This window comes from Tenrec ecaudatus, chromosome 16, assembly GCF_050624435.1.
Source record: "Tenrec ecaudatus isolate mTenEca1 chromosome 16, mTenEca1.hap1, whole genome shotgun sequence".
Lineage (NCBI taxonomy): Eukaryota > Metazoa > Chordata > Mammalia > Afrosoricida > Tenrecidae > Tenrec > Tenrec ecaudatus.
In genome coordinates, this window is record NC_134545.1 from 19,850,746 (window position 1) to 19,864,858 (window position 14,113).

The window sequence follows — 14,113 nt, forward strand, 5'->3', positions numbered from 1 at the left end:
GTTGTTGGTTGGTTTTTTTTTGTATTCACTATTCAAAGTAGACCAAGTGTTTCATAATTGGGCCTCCAGGTGATGGTTTGAAGAGGCATCACATCTCCATGCTCTGTCACCTTTCACCTTCCACGTGTAGTGTCCCTTCTCCACTTTGAAGACCATGTTCCAAGAACCACCATCCTAGAAGGCTTTGTAGGGCGGTCTTAAGAACTTCAGGGGATAGAGCTAATCTTTGGAATTTCTCATAGGATTTCCCCCATCTGCTAAAATCCAAAGCAGAGAAACATAAGCAGCATTTTATTCAACTCAAAGGTATTGTCATCAGTATTCAACAACTGCCCTCTACCATGTCTTACTCTCTGATAAGACTGACTTCTTGCTTTCATTCTGGCTGAGTAACCATGGCATCTGCTCTGTTGAAAGCTCTACAGTCTCTGCACACTGTAAATTGCCTCAGGAAACACATAAGTTTGTTGGAGCAAAACAGCGTCTCAGCCAGCGTGTTGGGTCTACATCTCAAGGAGGGCAGCCGCGATAGCCAGGTCTCTTGGCTATTTGCTCAAGAAGGGAAATTCCTAATTGAATTGAGTTGTGGCCAGCAGGCCTGGCCCAGCATCTCATCTCTAAAGATGTGGTCTGTGTCTTTGTCTCCCAGGTTCCCTCCCAGTGGCAGAGAACTTCAGCTTCTGCCTGGTGACTTTGCTGTCTGATGTGGCCTACAGGGACCCCACCCTGAGAGATGAGGTGAGAGTGTGCTGGCTAGGTCTTGTTACCGTTAGCTCAAAGTAAGGGAAAAGGTAAAATATATATGTTTATATATATTGCATGGGGTGGTACTGTTTGTTCATGTCAATTTTATTCTGTACTATTAATAACAGTTCTAAGAAATATATATATTGGGTTGCTAACCCAAAGTTCAGAGATTTGAACCTACCAGTGGCTCCTGAGGAGAAAGATGAGTCTGTGCTTCCATAAAGAAACCTTCAAACTTTATTGACAGTCTCAGAGACCTTAGGGAGCTGTTCATCTGTGCCCTGCAGGGTCGCTGTGAGTCAGAACTGACTCTACAGCAATGAGTGAATGAAGACGTGAGCTATAGAATGAACTCTGGTGGCGCAGCAGGTTAAGTGCCAGGCTGCTAACTGAAAGTCGGTGATTTGAACCCACCAGCTTCTCCTTGGAAGAAAGATGAGGCAGTCTGCTTCCATGAAGATCCACAGCCTTGGCAACCCAGTAGAGCAGTTCTACTCTGCCCAGAGTGCTCCTCTGAGTTGGCATCAACTAGATGGCATGAGTAAGTGAGTCGGTTATCAAAGGAGGCTGCTAACCACAAGGTTCAGTGACTGAACTGGACCAGTAGGGAACATCATGATCAATGGAGAAAGGAGTGATGTTGTCGAGGATTTTGTCTTGCTGGGATCCACAGTCAACGCTCATGGAATCAGCAATCAAGAGATCAAAGGACACATTACATTGGCTAAATCTGCAGCACAAGACTTCTTTAGAGTGTTGGAAAGCAGCGAGATTACTTGAGAACTAAGATATGCCTGACCCAAGCCATGGTATTCACCACTGCATCATATGCATATGAAAGTTGAATATTAAATAAGGAAGACTGAAGAAAAATTGATGCATTTGAACAATGATGCTGGCGAAGAATATCGAAAGTCCTACAGACTGCCAAAAGAACTGGCAAACCTGCCTTGGAAGAAGTACTGCCAGAATATTCCTTAGAGGCCAGGATGGTGAGACTTTGCCTCATGTACTCTGGGCATGTCTGGAGAGACCAGTCCCAGGAGAAGGACGTCATGGTTGGTATAGTGAGGAAGACCTTTCACAAGATTATCACACGGCATCTGAAATCATGAGCTCGTGAGGATGCCGCAGGACCAGGTGGTGTTTCTTTCTGTTGGTCATTGGGTCGCTGTGGGTCAAAACAAGCTGGATGACATGTAACGACATCCATAAGGTTGGCAGTTTGAACTCAGCAGCAACTCTTCAAGGGACAGATGAGACTACTTTCGTAAAGGCTTCAGCCTCAGAAAACCAAACTCACTGGCATGTCGATACTGGCTCCAACTGATCCTATAGGACAGGGTAGACTTGCCCCTGTGAGTTTCCGAAGCTATAATTCTTTATGGGAGTAGAAAGCCCCATCTTTCTCCCTCAAAGGAGCTGGTGACTACTGACTCTGCCTTTATCAACCCAGTGAATAGCCACTGTGCCACCAAGGGTCCTATTCTGGGAAACCTTAGAAGGCATTTAGAGTCTGTCCGCAGGCCACCATGCAGGTATTCTCAGATCCTGCCAGGTATGCCACATTGCTTTCTGTGTGTTAAATGTTCCCAACTTCCTACACTTTTTGAATTCTTGTTAATGTTTAAAATTTTTTTTTAGATTTCTTGATATCAAATTAAACTCTGCTAGCAACTACCGGTATTTCTGTCCTACAGTCTTCACATCCCTTCCTAGCTTAGGTTCCACCTTTTATGTGTAGTTTGGCTCAAAAGATTGCTGTTTGAATTATGTATTATTATTTAAAATAGCAGGCTATATGTTAAGGAGTTTTCCATGAGCAAAATGCATCAAAATCAAACGCTAGAGCCGGGGACTTCATTTTTGTGGATGAAATGGAAACGATACTACTTTTCAGGTCTTCAGAGGTGTGAAGGCAATCCCACTCCAGTGAGTCTTAGCCATGTCACCAGTTTGATCCATCTAGCCGCAGGAGACTGACCACCTCGGTTGTATCGTCCCCCTCTGGCGCCACAAACGTGGTGGGTGACACGTTCCGCCCACTGTGCCCTGTGGAAATAGCAGCCACCCTTCTCTGCTCACTTTGTCTTTTTATCTCATTCACCAGGGCCAGGTCAGTGGCTACCAATCCCTTTTTTGACTCCTAGATCTGATTATCTAGAGCAGTGATTCTAGGGATAAACTAAAAAAACCCTGACTGCCATTGAGTCAATGCTGGCCCGTAGTGAGCCTATAAAGCTATCTTTAATCTTGCAGAAGAAGGGATACCAACACTTAGGGCGAGGGCTGGGAGGTGCTGAGGCACAGAGCACCCAGGTGGGTCCCCAGGAAACGCACTTACTGTCCTAAGCAGATGCTGCTGCTCTCTCCACACAGCAAGTCCCACAGAGCCGCCATCTTCCACGTCTTTCTCACTCTCCCAGGTGGCCATGATGCATAACCCCAACCTTCCGAGACAGGCAACATGGGCCTCCACATGGTCCTTCTGGCTCGATTAACCTCTACGCATCGCCCTCAGGTCTGGTCCTCCTTTCAGGAACGTGGACCAAGTTGTTTGCTGCCAGGGGCATCCACACCTCACAGTAGGCTAGCTATTTCATCATTCTTTGATGGTAACACAATATAAGAAACCTGACTTGCATATGAGCACGTCATGTCAGAACACTGTCGTTTTCTTCTTAGCTTGAGAGACGATGTGGATAGTCAAGTTGACCCTCATTGAGGCCTTGAACAACACCTGCTCTGACTTACTTCACAGATCAATAACATGGACTGAGAGTTGAGAGGATTCATAGAATTTGGGCAAGTGTAGGACTGTACCCCAGAGGGCGCCCTTACCATTGAAGCAAACCCGGGCCACTGTCATGCCCAAAGATCCCATTGGTAGAAGGCTAAAGCTTGGGGCCAAAGGCCTGTCCAGGGAGCCAGAGCTAGTATGGGAGCTCCTGTTGGGATAATAACAAGTAAAATGACTGATTGGGGCAGCATATATGAAAACAAACCAAAAAAAACTTTAAGCATTTTTCTTTGTAAAATAAACACATTGAGTCAGCAGTGTGAAGGGGTCTGCTGAAAACCTAATGTCCCACAAAGTGAGGCTGGAATCCACAAGGAGTGTACGACTTCTTAGGTGCGTCCGAGCTTTCATGTATCTGAGCCTGAGCTCCGTATTTGGAAAGGGATGCAGACAGGTTGGGCTACTGTGAAATCAGAGGCAGGTGGTTGGCACGGCAAAGAACTTGCCAACCTGAGGAATAGTGGAAGGGACTAGGGATAGCTGGGAAAGAGAAGACTTGGGGGCCTACCACCTGGCTCCAGACTATGGAGGAAGATGGAGACTTGTGCCTGTGGCTCCAGGAGTCCATGGATGTGAGCCCGTGTTGGAACTTAGTACCAGTCCAAAGGTAGATGGGGCCATGTTGGTGGAGGTGGTTTTCTGGCCCTGGAGGTCAGCTGGTTGGCACCTTTAAGAGCTGTAGTGGGAAGGGCTCAGGCATCAGCTCTAGACGCTCGAGAAGATAATGTCTAAAAGCTGCTGCTGGTCCTGCATGACTTCAGTGTTATTTTGTTTATAAACCTGTTTGTTTACTTTTTTCTCCCCCGTTTGCTTGGCTGTCACAGATTTTGGAGGCACTTTTGCAGGTTCTAAACACCCTTTTGGGAATGTGCCAGACCTTGGAGATTCAAGAAAAAGGTAGGATTTTAGATTTCTGAGGCATTTTTTTTTTCCCTCTAACCATGTAGTCAACTTTCTCCTGTTTCTCCGCAGACGTCTTCTCTGCCCTTGTGGATCCAATGTCACTTTATGGGCACCAGCATTTCATACATGTTCTCTTAGTTGCCTGTTAGTGTGCTGTGGGGCCCCATGGAGGTGTTGGGAGCATGGATAGTCCATATAAATGCTGGGGGACCTTGGGCAAGTAACTTCGCCTCTTTGGGCCTCAGTTTGTCTGTCTGGGTAGAGTCTGTGAACACTAAAGCTAATTCTTCCTGTTTAAGACCCTCCCCGTGCTCCCACCAATAGGGCCCTAGGAAGTAAAAGTATACTGTTTAGGTACCAGGTACAGACTAACATGACCTACGTTCTTGATGGTCATTTGCCCTGAATCAAGTCGAGCTCCCTGAGAGAGTAGCCTTGTGTGGTGGAGACACAGTCGGTCTCATATTCCTGTGATGGCAGATTGAAAGTATCATCTGTCAGTCCTTGGGATGGGCTCCATCCCCATGACTTTGGTTGGTTTCAGCCGTAGGTGGTTCCAGCCCAGTGCTGTATGGCCTGCCCACAGAGGGCTTCCTCTCACTCTAGCTCTCCCACTTGGTCTTCCAGAGTATCTCTGCAAATCCGCCGTCCCCTGCCTGTTAGGAATCTCCCGCGCTTTTGGGCGTCACAGCAGCACAGAGGAGTCCCTGCTCTCGAAGCTCTTCCCCAAAATCCCGCCACATTCCCTCCGGGTCTCGGAGGAGCTCGAAGGCGCCCGGAGGCGGTCCTTCAACGATTTCCGCTCCATCCTCCCCAGCAGTCTGCTAACGGTCTGTCAGGAGGGCACCCTGAAGAGGAAGACCAGCAGTGTGTCCAGCATCTCCCAGGTGGGCCAGGACCCCCAGAGAGAGGGGGCAGGGGAGAAATCTCGTTCCGTGTGCTCTGATTCATAGAATCCCATCTCCACTAAGAGTCCCATGGGAGGAATTTAGTGAAAGGCATGGAGTCGAGAGCAGGCAGTGGTGGTTCTGTGGTAGAATCATCACCACCCATGCCGAGAGCCCCAGGCTCCACTCCAGGGGCAGCCACCACCCTCAGGAGCAGCCAGGGCCACTGCAGGCCTACATGTTTCTAGAAGGCAGAGTAGGGTCCCCTGATCTTCCTGATTGAGACAGATTAGGAAGATAGGCTTGGTGGCCTATTGTAGAAAATTAACCAGTGACATAGGGTTGCCGGGAACTGGGACCAACTCGACAGTCATGAACAGCAGCAACAGAGAGAGCTGTAGCCTGCTGGGCTTCAGGGAAGAGGTGGGCTTGCACAGGGACTGGCAGAGAGTGCCTTGTCTTTTGCCATGGGACGGATTTGCATGGTCTGTGCTGGTCAGTGACTGTGGTGATTTGTTTCAGGTCAGCCCAGAACGAGGGATGCCCCCTCCCAGCTCGCCTGGAGGATCAGCCTTCCATTACTTTGACGGTGAGCTTGCATTTCTGCTGGGATTGTGGACCCAGTGATTGGATTTCAGGCCCTTAGTGATGTCCTCTTGTAACATTAAAGATGCTGATATTAATCCACTGCTCCATACATGTGGAGTGTCACCCTTTTAGGCAACAATTTTCACTTCCATTTAAATGTCTGAAAATTTCATTTCCTCTAGAGAGAAAAGAGTAAAAAATGAGCGTAAAACCAAAAAAGTCAACTCACTGCCATCGAAATGATCCTGACCCACGCGTTGTTTGGAGCGCACAGATTACATTTGCCCACAGCATTCAACCTGAAAAGATAGATGAGGTTTTACTGCTTTCCTATGGTCATCTCTCACAGCTCTGTAAACCTTCACTCTATTCACAGTAAAAAAAAAAAAAAAAAAAAAAAATTTAAAGGAAAAAAAAGGATTTTCAAACAACTCCACAATTTTAGATCCATATTTAGCACACACTAGGAGCTCTGGTGGCATAGTCATTAGCCACTGGACTACAAACTGAAAGGTCAGCAGTTTGAAACCAACAGCCAAGCCTTGGGAGAAAAACGGGACATTTTACTCCCCTAAAAAGTTACTGTCTCAGGAAACCACAAGGGCAGTTCTAACCTGTCCTATAGGGTCACTCTGAGTCATCATCGACTCCATGGCAGTGAGTGTGTGTTTATTTTTTACCCAACATTATTGTTCTACTCTTGAAACCTACAGTAATGTGGCCTTGGGGTCTGATTTTAGCAGTACAATATCTTGGGTCCTGTGGCTCTCATGCTTCTCCGTGTGTCTGCATGCAAAAAGGTGCCATTCTCCCTCTCCAGTTGAGAGTTTTGCGAGTGGTTATCCCAGCTGAGTTTCTGAACTAGGAAGAGGTGTCGCTTCCTCCAGCTTTTTCAACTGCTACTTTTTTTTCACTGTTGCATTAATGTAACTTTTGCTGTGTGTACATATGAAAACACTTTTTAACTTTTTATTGTGATTTGGGTAAAGGTTTACGAACAGATCATGAGTTTTGCATTCATGCAATTTTGTTTTAACTCGTCCATTGCCATCGATGGATGTACCGTCAATCCACTTGCTCCTTGTGTTTTCTGTTTCTATTCCTCCTCCTTCCCTGTCCCGCTGAACTCTGTGCTTGGGTAAATGCTGCCCTTTTGACCTCGCATGGTTCTTTATTCTGACACAGGGATGAGGTCAATTTCAGACCTGAAGGGTCACGGCCAAAGTCTTAAGGGTTCCACCAGTCTCTGTCTCACCAGTAAGCCTAGTCAGTGCCGTGGTTTTGAGCTCTGCTCCACACTTTTCTCCCACTCTAACCAGGACCTTCTTTTTTTTTTTTTTTGAAGTAACAAAACAAAACTTTATTACAGAAAGACAAATAGACAAAAAGACAAATCCGGATTTGGGCTACAGCATGGCCACGCAGGGTCCAACACTGCAGCCAACCAGGACCTTCTAATGCGATCTTTTTAGAGCAGTTGATGATGGTAGCTGGGCACCATCTAGTCCTTCGGGTCTCATTACGGAAGCTAATGTTTATATGGCCCGTTAGGAGCTCTGGTGTAGTGTTACAAGGTGGGCTGCTAACTGCAAAGTTGGCAGTTCAAAACCACCAGCCACTCTGTGGTAGAAAGCTGAGCCTTTCCATTCTTATGAAGAGTTACAGGCTTGGAAACTCCCTGTTCTCTAGGGTTGCTGAATCAGAATCAACTAGATGGTAGTGGGTTTGGTGTTGAGGGGCTAATTGTTTGCATGGGTCTTTCCTCTGGGCAGGGGAGATAATAGGTGCACCTTAGGTGGCTGTTCAGGAACTTCTCAAACCCTGGTGGCCATTACATTATGCCAGGTGACCACAGTGTCACCTGAAAGGAGGATACCCTGTATGTAAAAAGGAGCCCGGGCTGCCCCTTGGCGGGTTGCTGAGGGAATTGGCTACAGGAAGTGCTGTGACGTACTCACTCGAGTTCTCTTTCCGCAGCCTCCTGCTTGCCTGATGGGAGTGCCCTGGACCCGGATTACTACTTCTCCACCATCAGCTCCAGCTTCTCCGTCTCACCCCTTTTCAACGGCGCCCCCTATCGGGAGTTCAACATTCCCCTCGAAATGCTTCAGGAACTGCTCAACTTGGTAAGCAGTGCGTGGCAGTGTATTCAATCAGGGGTGCCTCTGGTGTCAAAGCCTGTGTTTCCTAAGAGAGCAATGGGGAGGATCTCCATTTTGGAGTGCAGCCTACTGGTCACATGTTTCCGGGACAACACAGGAGGGTGTGGTTCTGCCTCTTTGGACTGTTGCCTATGCCACACATCAAGGACAGAGGCAGAAGAGCCAACCCTCTGCTAGGGAAAGAACAAGGCTCGGAACGAGTGGGGGAGGCCTTGATGCTCACCTCGCACACCCGCTACAGAGAGAGGCTGCTCCTCCAGCTGCTCCTGTGCATGGGCGTCGGCGCCCGAGAGGGTGGCTGCAGGTCGACAGGCAAGAAGACTTTAGTGGGTGAGAGCAGAGCTGAAGGAAGTGTGAGGTCACCCTAACCTGGGTTTCTGGGCCCACCCCTTCCTGAGGACATTAAAGTCAAGGAAGAAAGATCTCCCTGCTTGCATCTCAGCCTTGGGATCCGGGCAGAAGGGCGCCTTCTCAAGGGTGACCTTTCCTTGTGTGACATCAAGGAATCCAGTGGGAGACTGGATATTGCCCTTGTCCCTGGGGGGAATTTTTTTAACTCTCTTCCTCTCGATATACATTAACTTAGCACGCTCGGGTATTCTTCTGTGCGAGTCTCCATTTCTTCTCTGTTGTTTGTTTTAGGCAAGTTTTTATTCCTTTTTTCTACACATTACTTGTTTATACATCAAATGACTGGTTTATGACTGGTTGCCATGAAATCACATGTATCAGAGTAGAGCTGGGCTGCACAAGGCTTCACAGGCTGATTTTTGGGTGTACACCACCTGGCCTTTCTTCCGAGGTGCTCTGGGTAGACTGGAACCATTATTTTTGGTTAGCAGCTGATCATTTAATCGCTTGCACCATCCAAAACCAAAAACTCATTGCTGTGGAGTTGATGCTCATTCATACAGACCAGGGGTCCTCAAACGATTTAAACAGGGAGCCAGTTCACTGTCCCTCAAACCCGTTAGAGTGCCGGACTAGAGTTTTTAAAAAAAAACTATGGACAAATTCCTATGCACACTGCACACATCTTATTTTGAAGTAAAAGCCAAAATGGGGCCAAAACACCCAACAGAGTGGATAAATATCCTCGGCGGGCTGCATGTGGCCTGTGGGACGTAGTTTGAGGACCCCTGATTCAGACCCTGTGAAACAGGATAGAACTGCCTCTGGGTTTCCTGAGACTGTAACTCTTTTTAAAAATAATTTTATCGGGGCCTCATACAACTCTTATCCATACACACATCCATTGTGTCAAGCACATTTGTTGCCGTCATCATTCTCAAAACATTTGCTTTCTACTTGAGCCCTTGATATCAGCTGAGACTGTAACTCTGAATGGGACTAGAAAGCCCCATATTTCTCACAAGGAGTAGCTGATGGTTTTGAACTGCTGACCTTGTGGATCACAACACAATAAGTAACCACTACGCCACCAAGGTTCCTGACTTGCATAACCCAGGGAACATCTATACTTTGAACATGTTCTCAGGAGAGATGCTGTAAAAAAGAGGGAAGACCCTCGATGAGCTGGATTGACCCGGTGCTCGCAACAATGGACTGCGCACGGGAGTGATTATGATTAGGAGGATGTGCAGGAGCAGCAGGGTTTTGTTCTGCTGTACAGAGTGTCACTGTGAGTCAGAACCACCTGAACGGTACCTCACAACAAACGTTTTGAAAATGGCCTGCGTTGCACAGTGTAACATGACAAAATAATAATAATATACGAATGATGAAGGGTTCATGAGGGAGGAGAGAATGGGGAGGGAGGGGGAAAATGAGCAGCCGATATCAAGGGCTCAAGTAGAAGGCAAATGTTTTGAGAATGATGATGGCAACAAATGTACATGTGTTCTTGACACAGTGGATGTATGTCGGTTGTGATAAGAATTGTATGAGCCCCCAATAAAATGATTTTTAAAAATTAAAAAAATAATAAAATGGCCTGCTTTGAGTATTGCAGCTGGGGAGGGGAACAGTACATCCCTTTACAAAATTCAGAGAAAGGGTGTAAACAGTTGCTTCTAAACAGGAGCCCAAACCTGCTGGTGTCATTTCTGATTCACTGCAACCCTATAGGACAAAGCAGAACTCATCCTTAGGGTTTGCAAGCCAGTACATCTGTACCGGAGCAGACAACCTCATTTTCTCCCCAGGAATGGCTAATGGGCTTGAACTTTGGAGTTAGCGGTTCATCCTTTTACTAAAGCAGCTCCAGCAAAGGGGTGGAAGCAATGCTAGTAGCCGTTGAGAAGATGTACTCTAGTGAAACCGCCTGGGTAGCATGTAAAGAGCCGGTCGTGCAAGGCCTGAGGAGCAGGAGGTGCTGTGAGCCCCTGAGGGCTGGCCAGGAAGGGGATCCCAGTGCCTGGGAGAGACAGAATGGGTGGCTCGTGGCAGTACTTTATCCATGACTGGACCAAGTGAGGTCTAGTATCAGCAAGTTTAAAGGAGCTGGGTCCTTCTCTTGAATTTGATGTCATTGTGAGCTAGATTAAGAAAAGCTCAAAGCAATGGCTGAATTTTCTGTGTTTTGTGCTAGGGTGTGAGCACAGCTGCTCACTGAGTGGCTGCTGGTGTGAAGGGTCTTGAGTATGAACACAGTCAGCCACTCACTGAGAAGGCGGTGGTATGAAGGTCCCTGGGTGTGACCACAGCTGCTCACTGAGAGATTGGCACATGAGGTGCCTCGTAAGAAAGGCCTGGTCCATCGCTCCTAAGACCCTAACGCAGCAGTCCTCCTATGCTGTTTAGGACCACCATGAGTAGGAACTGATGCCCAGGTGACAGGACAGTGAGAACAGATCCAATGTGGTGGACATGCAGCTCTCCCCTAGCTATGGTTGACCCATCGTACCTATCCCATTTGGTCCCGTGAGTGTTCTGTGGTTCTGGGTCTCGGTGTGGGTCGGCGTGTCATGTGGTCACATGTCCCCGGCAGGTGAAGAAGATCGTCGAGGAGCCTGTTCTCAAGTCTCTGGATGCAGTGGTAGCCAGCGTCACAGAGGTAGGGGCCCCTCAGAGTCCTGTGTGCAGAGCGCAGGCAGGGCGGGGCTGGGGCCACTCACACCCCATTTGAAACGGTGGCTGTCAGAGCATCCGAATCTGACTTCAGGGGCGGGAGTGCGTTTAAGGAGAGTCAGGTCCCACGAGGAGGAGGTCATGCTTACCGCTCTGCCCTCCACACTCCTCCAGTCCTGCCCCCAGCCACCCGCACACTGCTCTCTACTTCTCTGGGTTTGGTCGTCTGTGGCGAGAGCCACGCGGAGCTCACAGATCATACTTTATAGAGTTCCAGACTACAACTGGGCCTTGGGGTCAGGCACCAGGCAGGCAACGTCTGGAAGTGGCCCCCAGGTGGAGAGCCTGGTGTTTCCTCTGCACCACAGGACACTCCGGGTCTCTCAGCCAGGCGGGCCTTCAGGACAGCGTTCACTGCTCCTCAGGAGGGCTTCCAGTCTCCACTGCCTGCTCACCAGGCCTCTGACAAAGTGTGGGCTCGGCGGCCAGCCCCACCCCCAATGCACTTTGCCTTGTTTCTTCACCTGCACACACACAGCCCCCTTCTGGCAGGGCCAGCAACTGAGGGCTGTGACACGCAGGGGAGCTGCTAGCAGCTCCTGTCAGTGGTTCTCCACAAACCTGCTTTCCACTTTCCTGCCCTCAAGCCCTGCCTGGGGCCCCTTGGCACACTTGCCCTCCCCCCCACCCCCCGCCCCCTACTCCATCGGTCTGTGTGGGCAGAGGTTGGTGCCACCCCGTGTCAATAAATGTAATAAAGCACAGCTTCCCGCTAGGGTGAGCAGGGAAGCTCCTGAAGTGAAGGCCGTGGCTCCTCGCTCCACCTCCAGTGCACTGCCCCCAGAGTAAAAAGTGCTGCCAAAGCCCTGAACCACACCTCCACCACTGGGTCACTCCCGCTCATGGCAACCCTGTCACACAGGGTAGAGCCGCTCCCTAGGGTGATGAGGCAGTTGTGCCCCTAGAGCAGCAGTTCTCAACCTGGGGGTCGAGACCTCTTTAGGGGTCAAACGATCCTTTCACAGGGGTTTCTCAATTCATAACAGTAGCAAAATGACAGTAATGAAGATGAAGTGAGGGAGATTGAGAACCACTGCATTAGAGCTTGACAGCCTTGGAATCCCTCAGCTTTCAGTCTCTATGGGAGCAAACTGCCTCGTCTTTCTTCCTCAGAGCAGCTAGTGGGTTCAAACCACTGACCTTGTTAGCCGCTCAACACGTAACCCACTACACCAGGGTCCTTAACAAAGGTGTGTTAGTTTCTGGAGTGTCTGCTGCATGTGAAGGGGCCTGTGGTGTCAGGGACGGCATAGGCACAGCAGTGCAGGTCTCCGACCTGGGCTCCTGTCACTTCCACAGCCCTCTCAGGTCATAGACGGGGAGGGAGGTACACCAGGTGATGAGTGCTGCTCCAGTGAGACATCTGTGATGAGTGCCCCCCTTGTGATACAAACACAGCCTCTATTGCCACAGCTCCTCCAAATTCGAGTGGCAGGGGGACGTGCGGAGAAGCATGAGGGGAGGTTGTTAGGGGCTTTGCCCTGTGATCAGCATCTGGTTCCTGCAGGCCAATCCTGGGGCAGATCTCTACTACTCCACCTTCAGCGACCCTCTGTATGTGGCTGTGTTCAAGATGCTGCGGGACACGCTCTACTACATGAAAGGTAAGGAGCCGGGCAGGAGGGCAGGCATGGCGGGGGGGGGGGTGGACCCCCTCTGCAGACTGTGGCTTCTCTTAAAAAAAAATCTGTCAATTTGGGAGTCCCAGTGACTCGCTAGGACATAAGAGAATCGCCACATAGGGTTTCAAGACTGTCAGCCTTTGTGGAAGCAGACTGCTTCATCTTTCTCCACAGAACGGCTGGTGGGATTGAACCGCTTGCTTACCTTTGGGTTCTTAGCAGCCAGTCTCTTAGCCTACTGCACCATCAGGGCTCCACAGCTGCCTGCTTCCATGGCCATCAAGTTGACTTCAACTCATGGAGACCCTATCGGGCAGAGAAGAGCTGCTCCAGGGGTTTCAGAGACCGTCGATCTTAAAGAAGCAGACAGCTTCATTTGTTTCCCCAAGGAGAGACTGGTAGAATCAAACTATTGACCTTTTGGTTATCAGCCTAACTCTGTCATCCAAGGCTTCTTGGAAGAAAAAATAACCTCACGTACAAGGGGATACATTCACATTACTGACATTTAGCAGGGGGAGTAAATACAAGAAAGAATCTGTTTTAATCTTGCAACCCCGATATCACCAGTGAGGGTTTTTCCAGAAGTTTCCCAAAGGTATGGAGCCCTGGCAGTGTACTGGTTACGCATTGGGCTGCTAACTACAGGTCAGCAGTTTGAAAACACTAGCCACTCCGTGGGAGAAAAAGGAGGCTTTCGGCTCCTGTGAATAGTTCCAGTCTCAGAAACCCACAGAGGCAGTTCTAGCCTGCCCTGTAGGGTTGCTCTGACCCTCAACTCGATGGCAGTGGGTTTTTGTTTGGTTTTTGAGTTTTCCTTAAGGTGTCCTCCTAACCCATCCAGGTCATGTCATTCTAACCACACATCAAGTTTTCCACTTCTTCCTGAGAAAGGTTAGGCATTTTAAAGAAAAATACCGCATAACTTAAGTGAGGTATGTCCTAATGGCTCAGCACCCTACCCCTCAGCCTTCTGCCTTTCCTTCCAGCCTCTCATTGGTACGTTTTTTTGCTTACCTTTCTCACACGTTTTGGCGGCCCCAGAACATTCACTTAGAGGTACCATGGTTCCCTTGAGCATTTGAGTCTGGTTTAGATAACCCCCAGAAAGCCAGCCTGGCTGGCATGGCAGAGGGTTTGGGCTCAGCAGGGAGGTGCCATCCAGAGCACCTGGTTTTCCTTTCTGTTTCTGATCTGAGTCCATCCTGTGTTTCTCCTGAATCCTCCAGGCCCCCAGGAAGGCCGTTTGAAAAGACCACCAGCACTGGGTGACTAGGGAGTACTCTTGACCACTGCGGCCAGTGTGCGCCCCGC

General features: G+C 49.1%; 1 protein-coding gene across 1 annotated transcript in view; it reads left to right on the top strand.

Annotated features, from left to right (window-relative positions):
* The window catches only part of PI4KA (phosphatidylinositol 4-kinase alpha), a 107,095-nt gene that overhangs the window by 26,733 nt on the left and 66,249 nt on the right, over nt 1-14,113 (top strand). Inside the window, exons 4-10 of the mRNA XM_075534533.1 lie at nt 650-738; nt 4,372-4,444; nt 5,078-5,337; nt 5,860-5,926; nt 7,903-8,051; nt 11,038-11,103; nt 12,685-12,781. Of these exons, the coding sequence (XP_075390648.1) occupies nt 650-738; nt 4,372-4,444; nt 5,078-5,337; nt 5,860-5,926; nt 7,903-8,051; nt 11,038-11,103; nt 12,685-12,781 (801 nt within the window). The remainder of the gene's footprint in view (nt 1-649; nt 739-4,371; nt 4,445-5,077; nt 5,338-5,859; nt 5,927-7,902; nt 8,052-11,037; nt 11,104-12,684; nt 12,782-14,113) is intronic.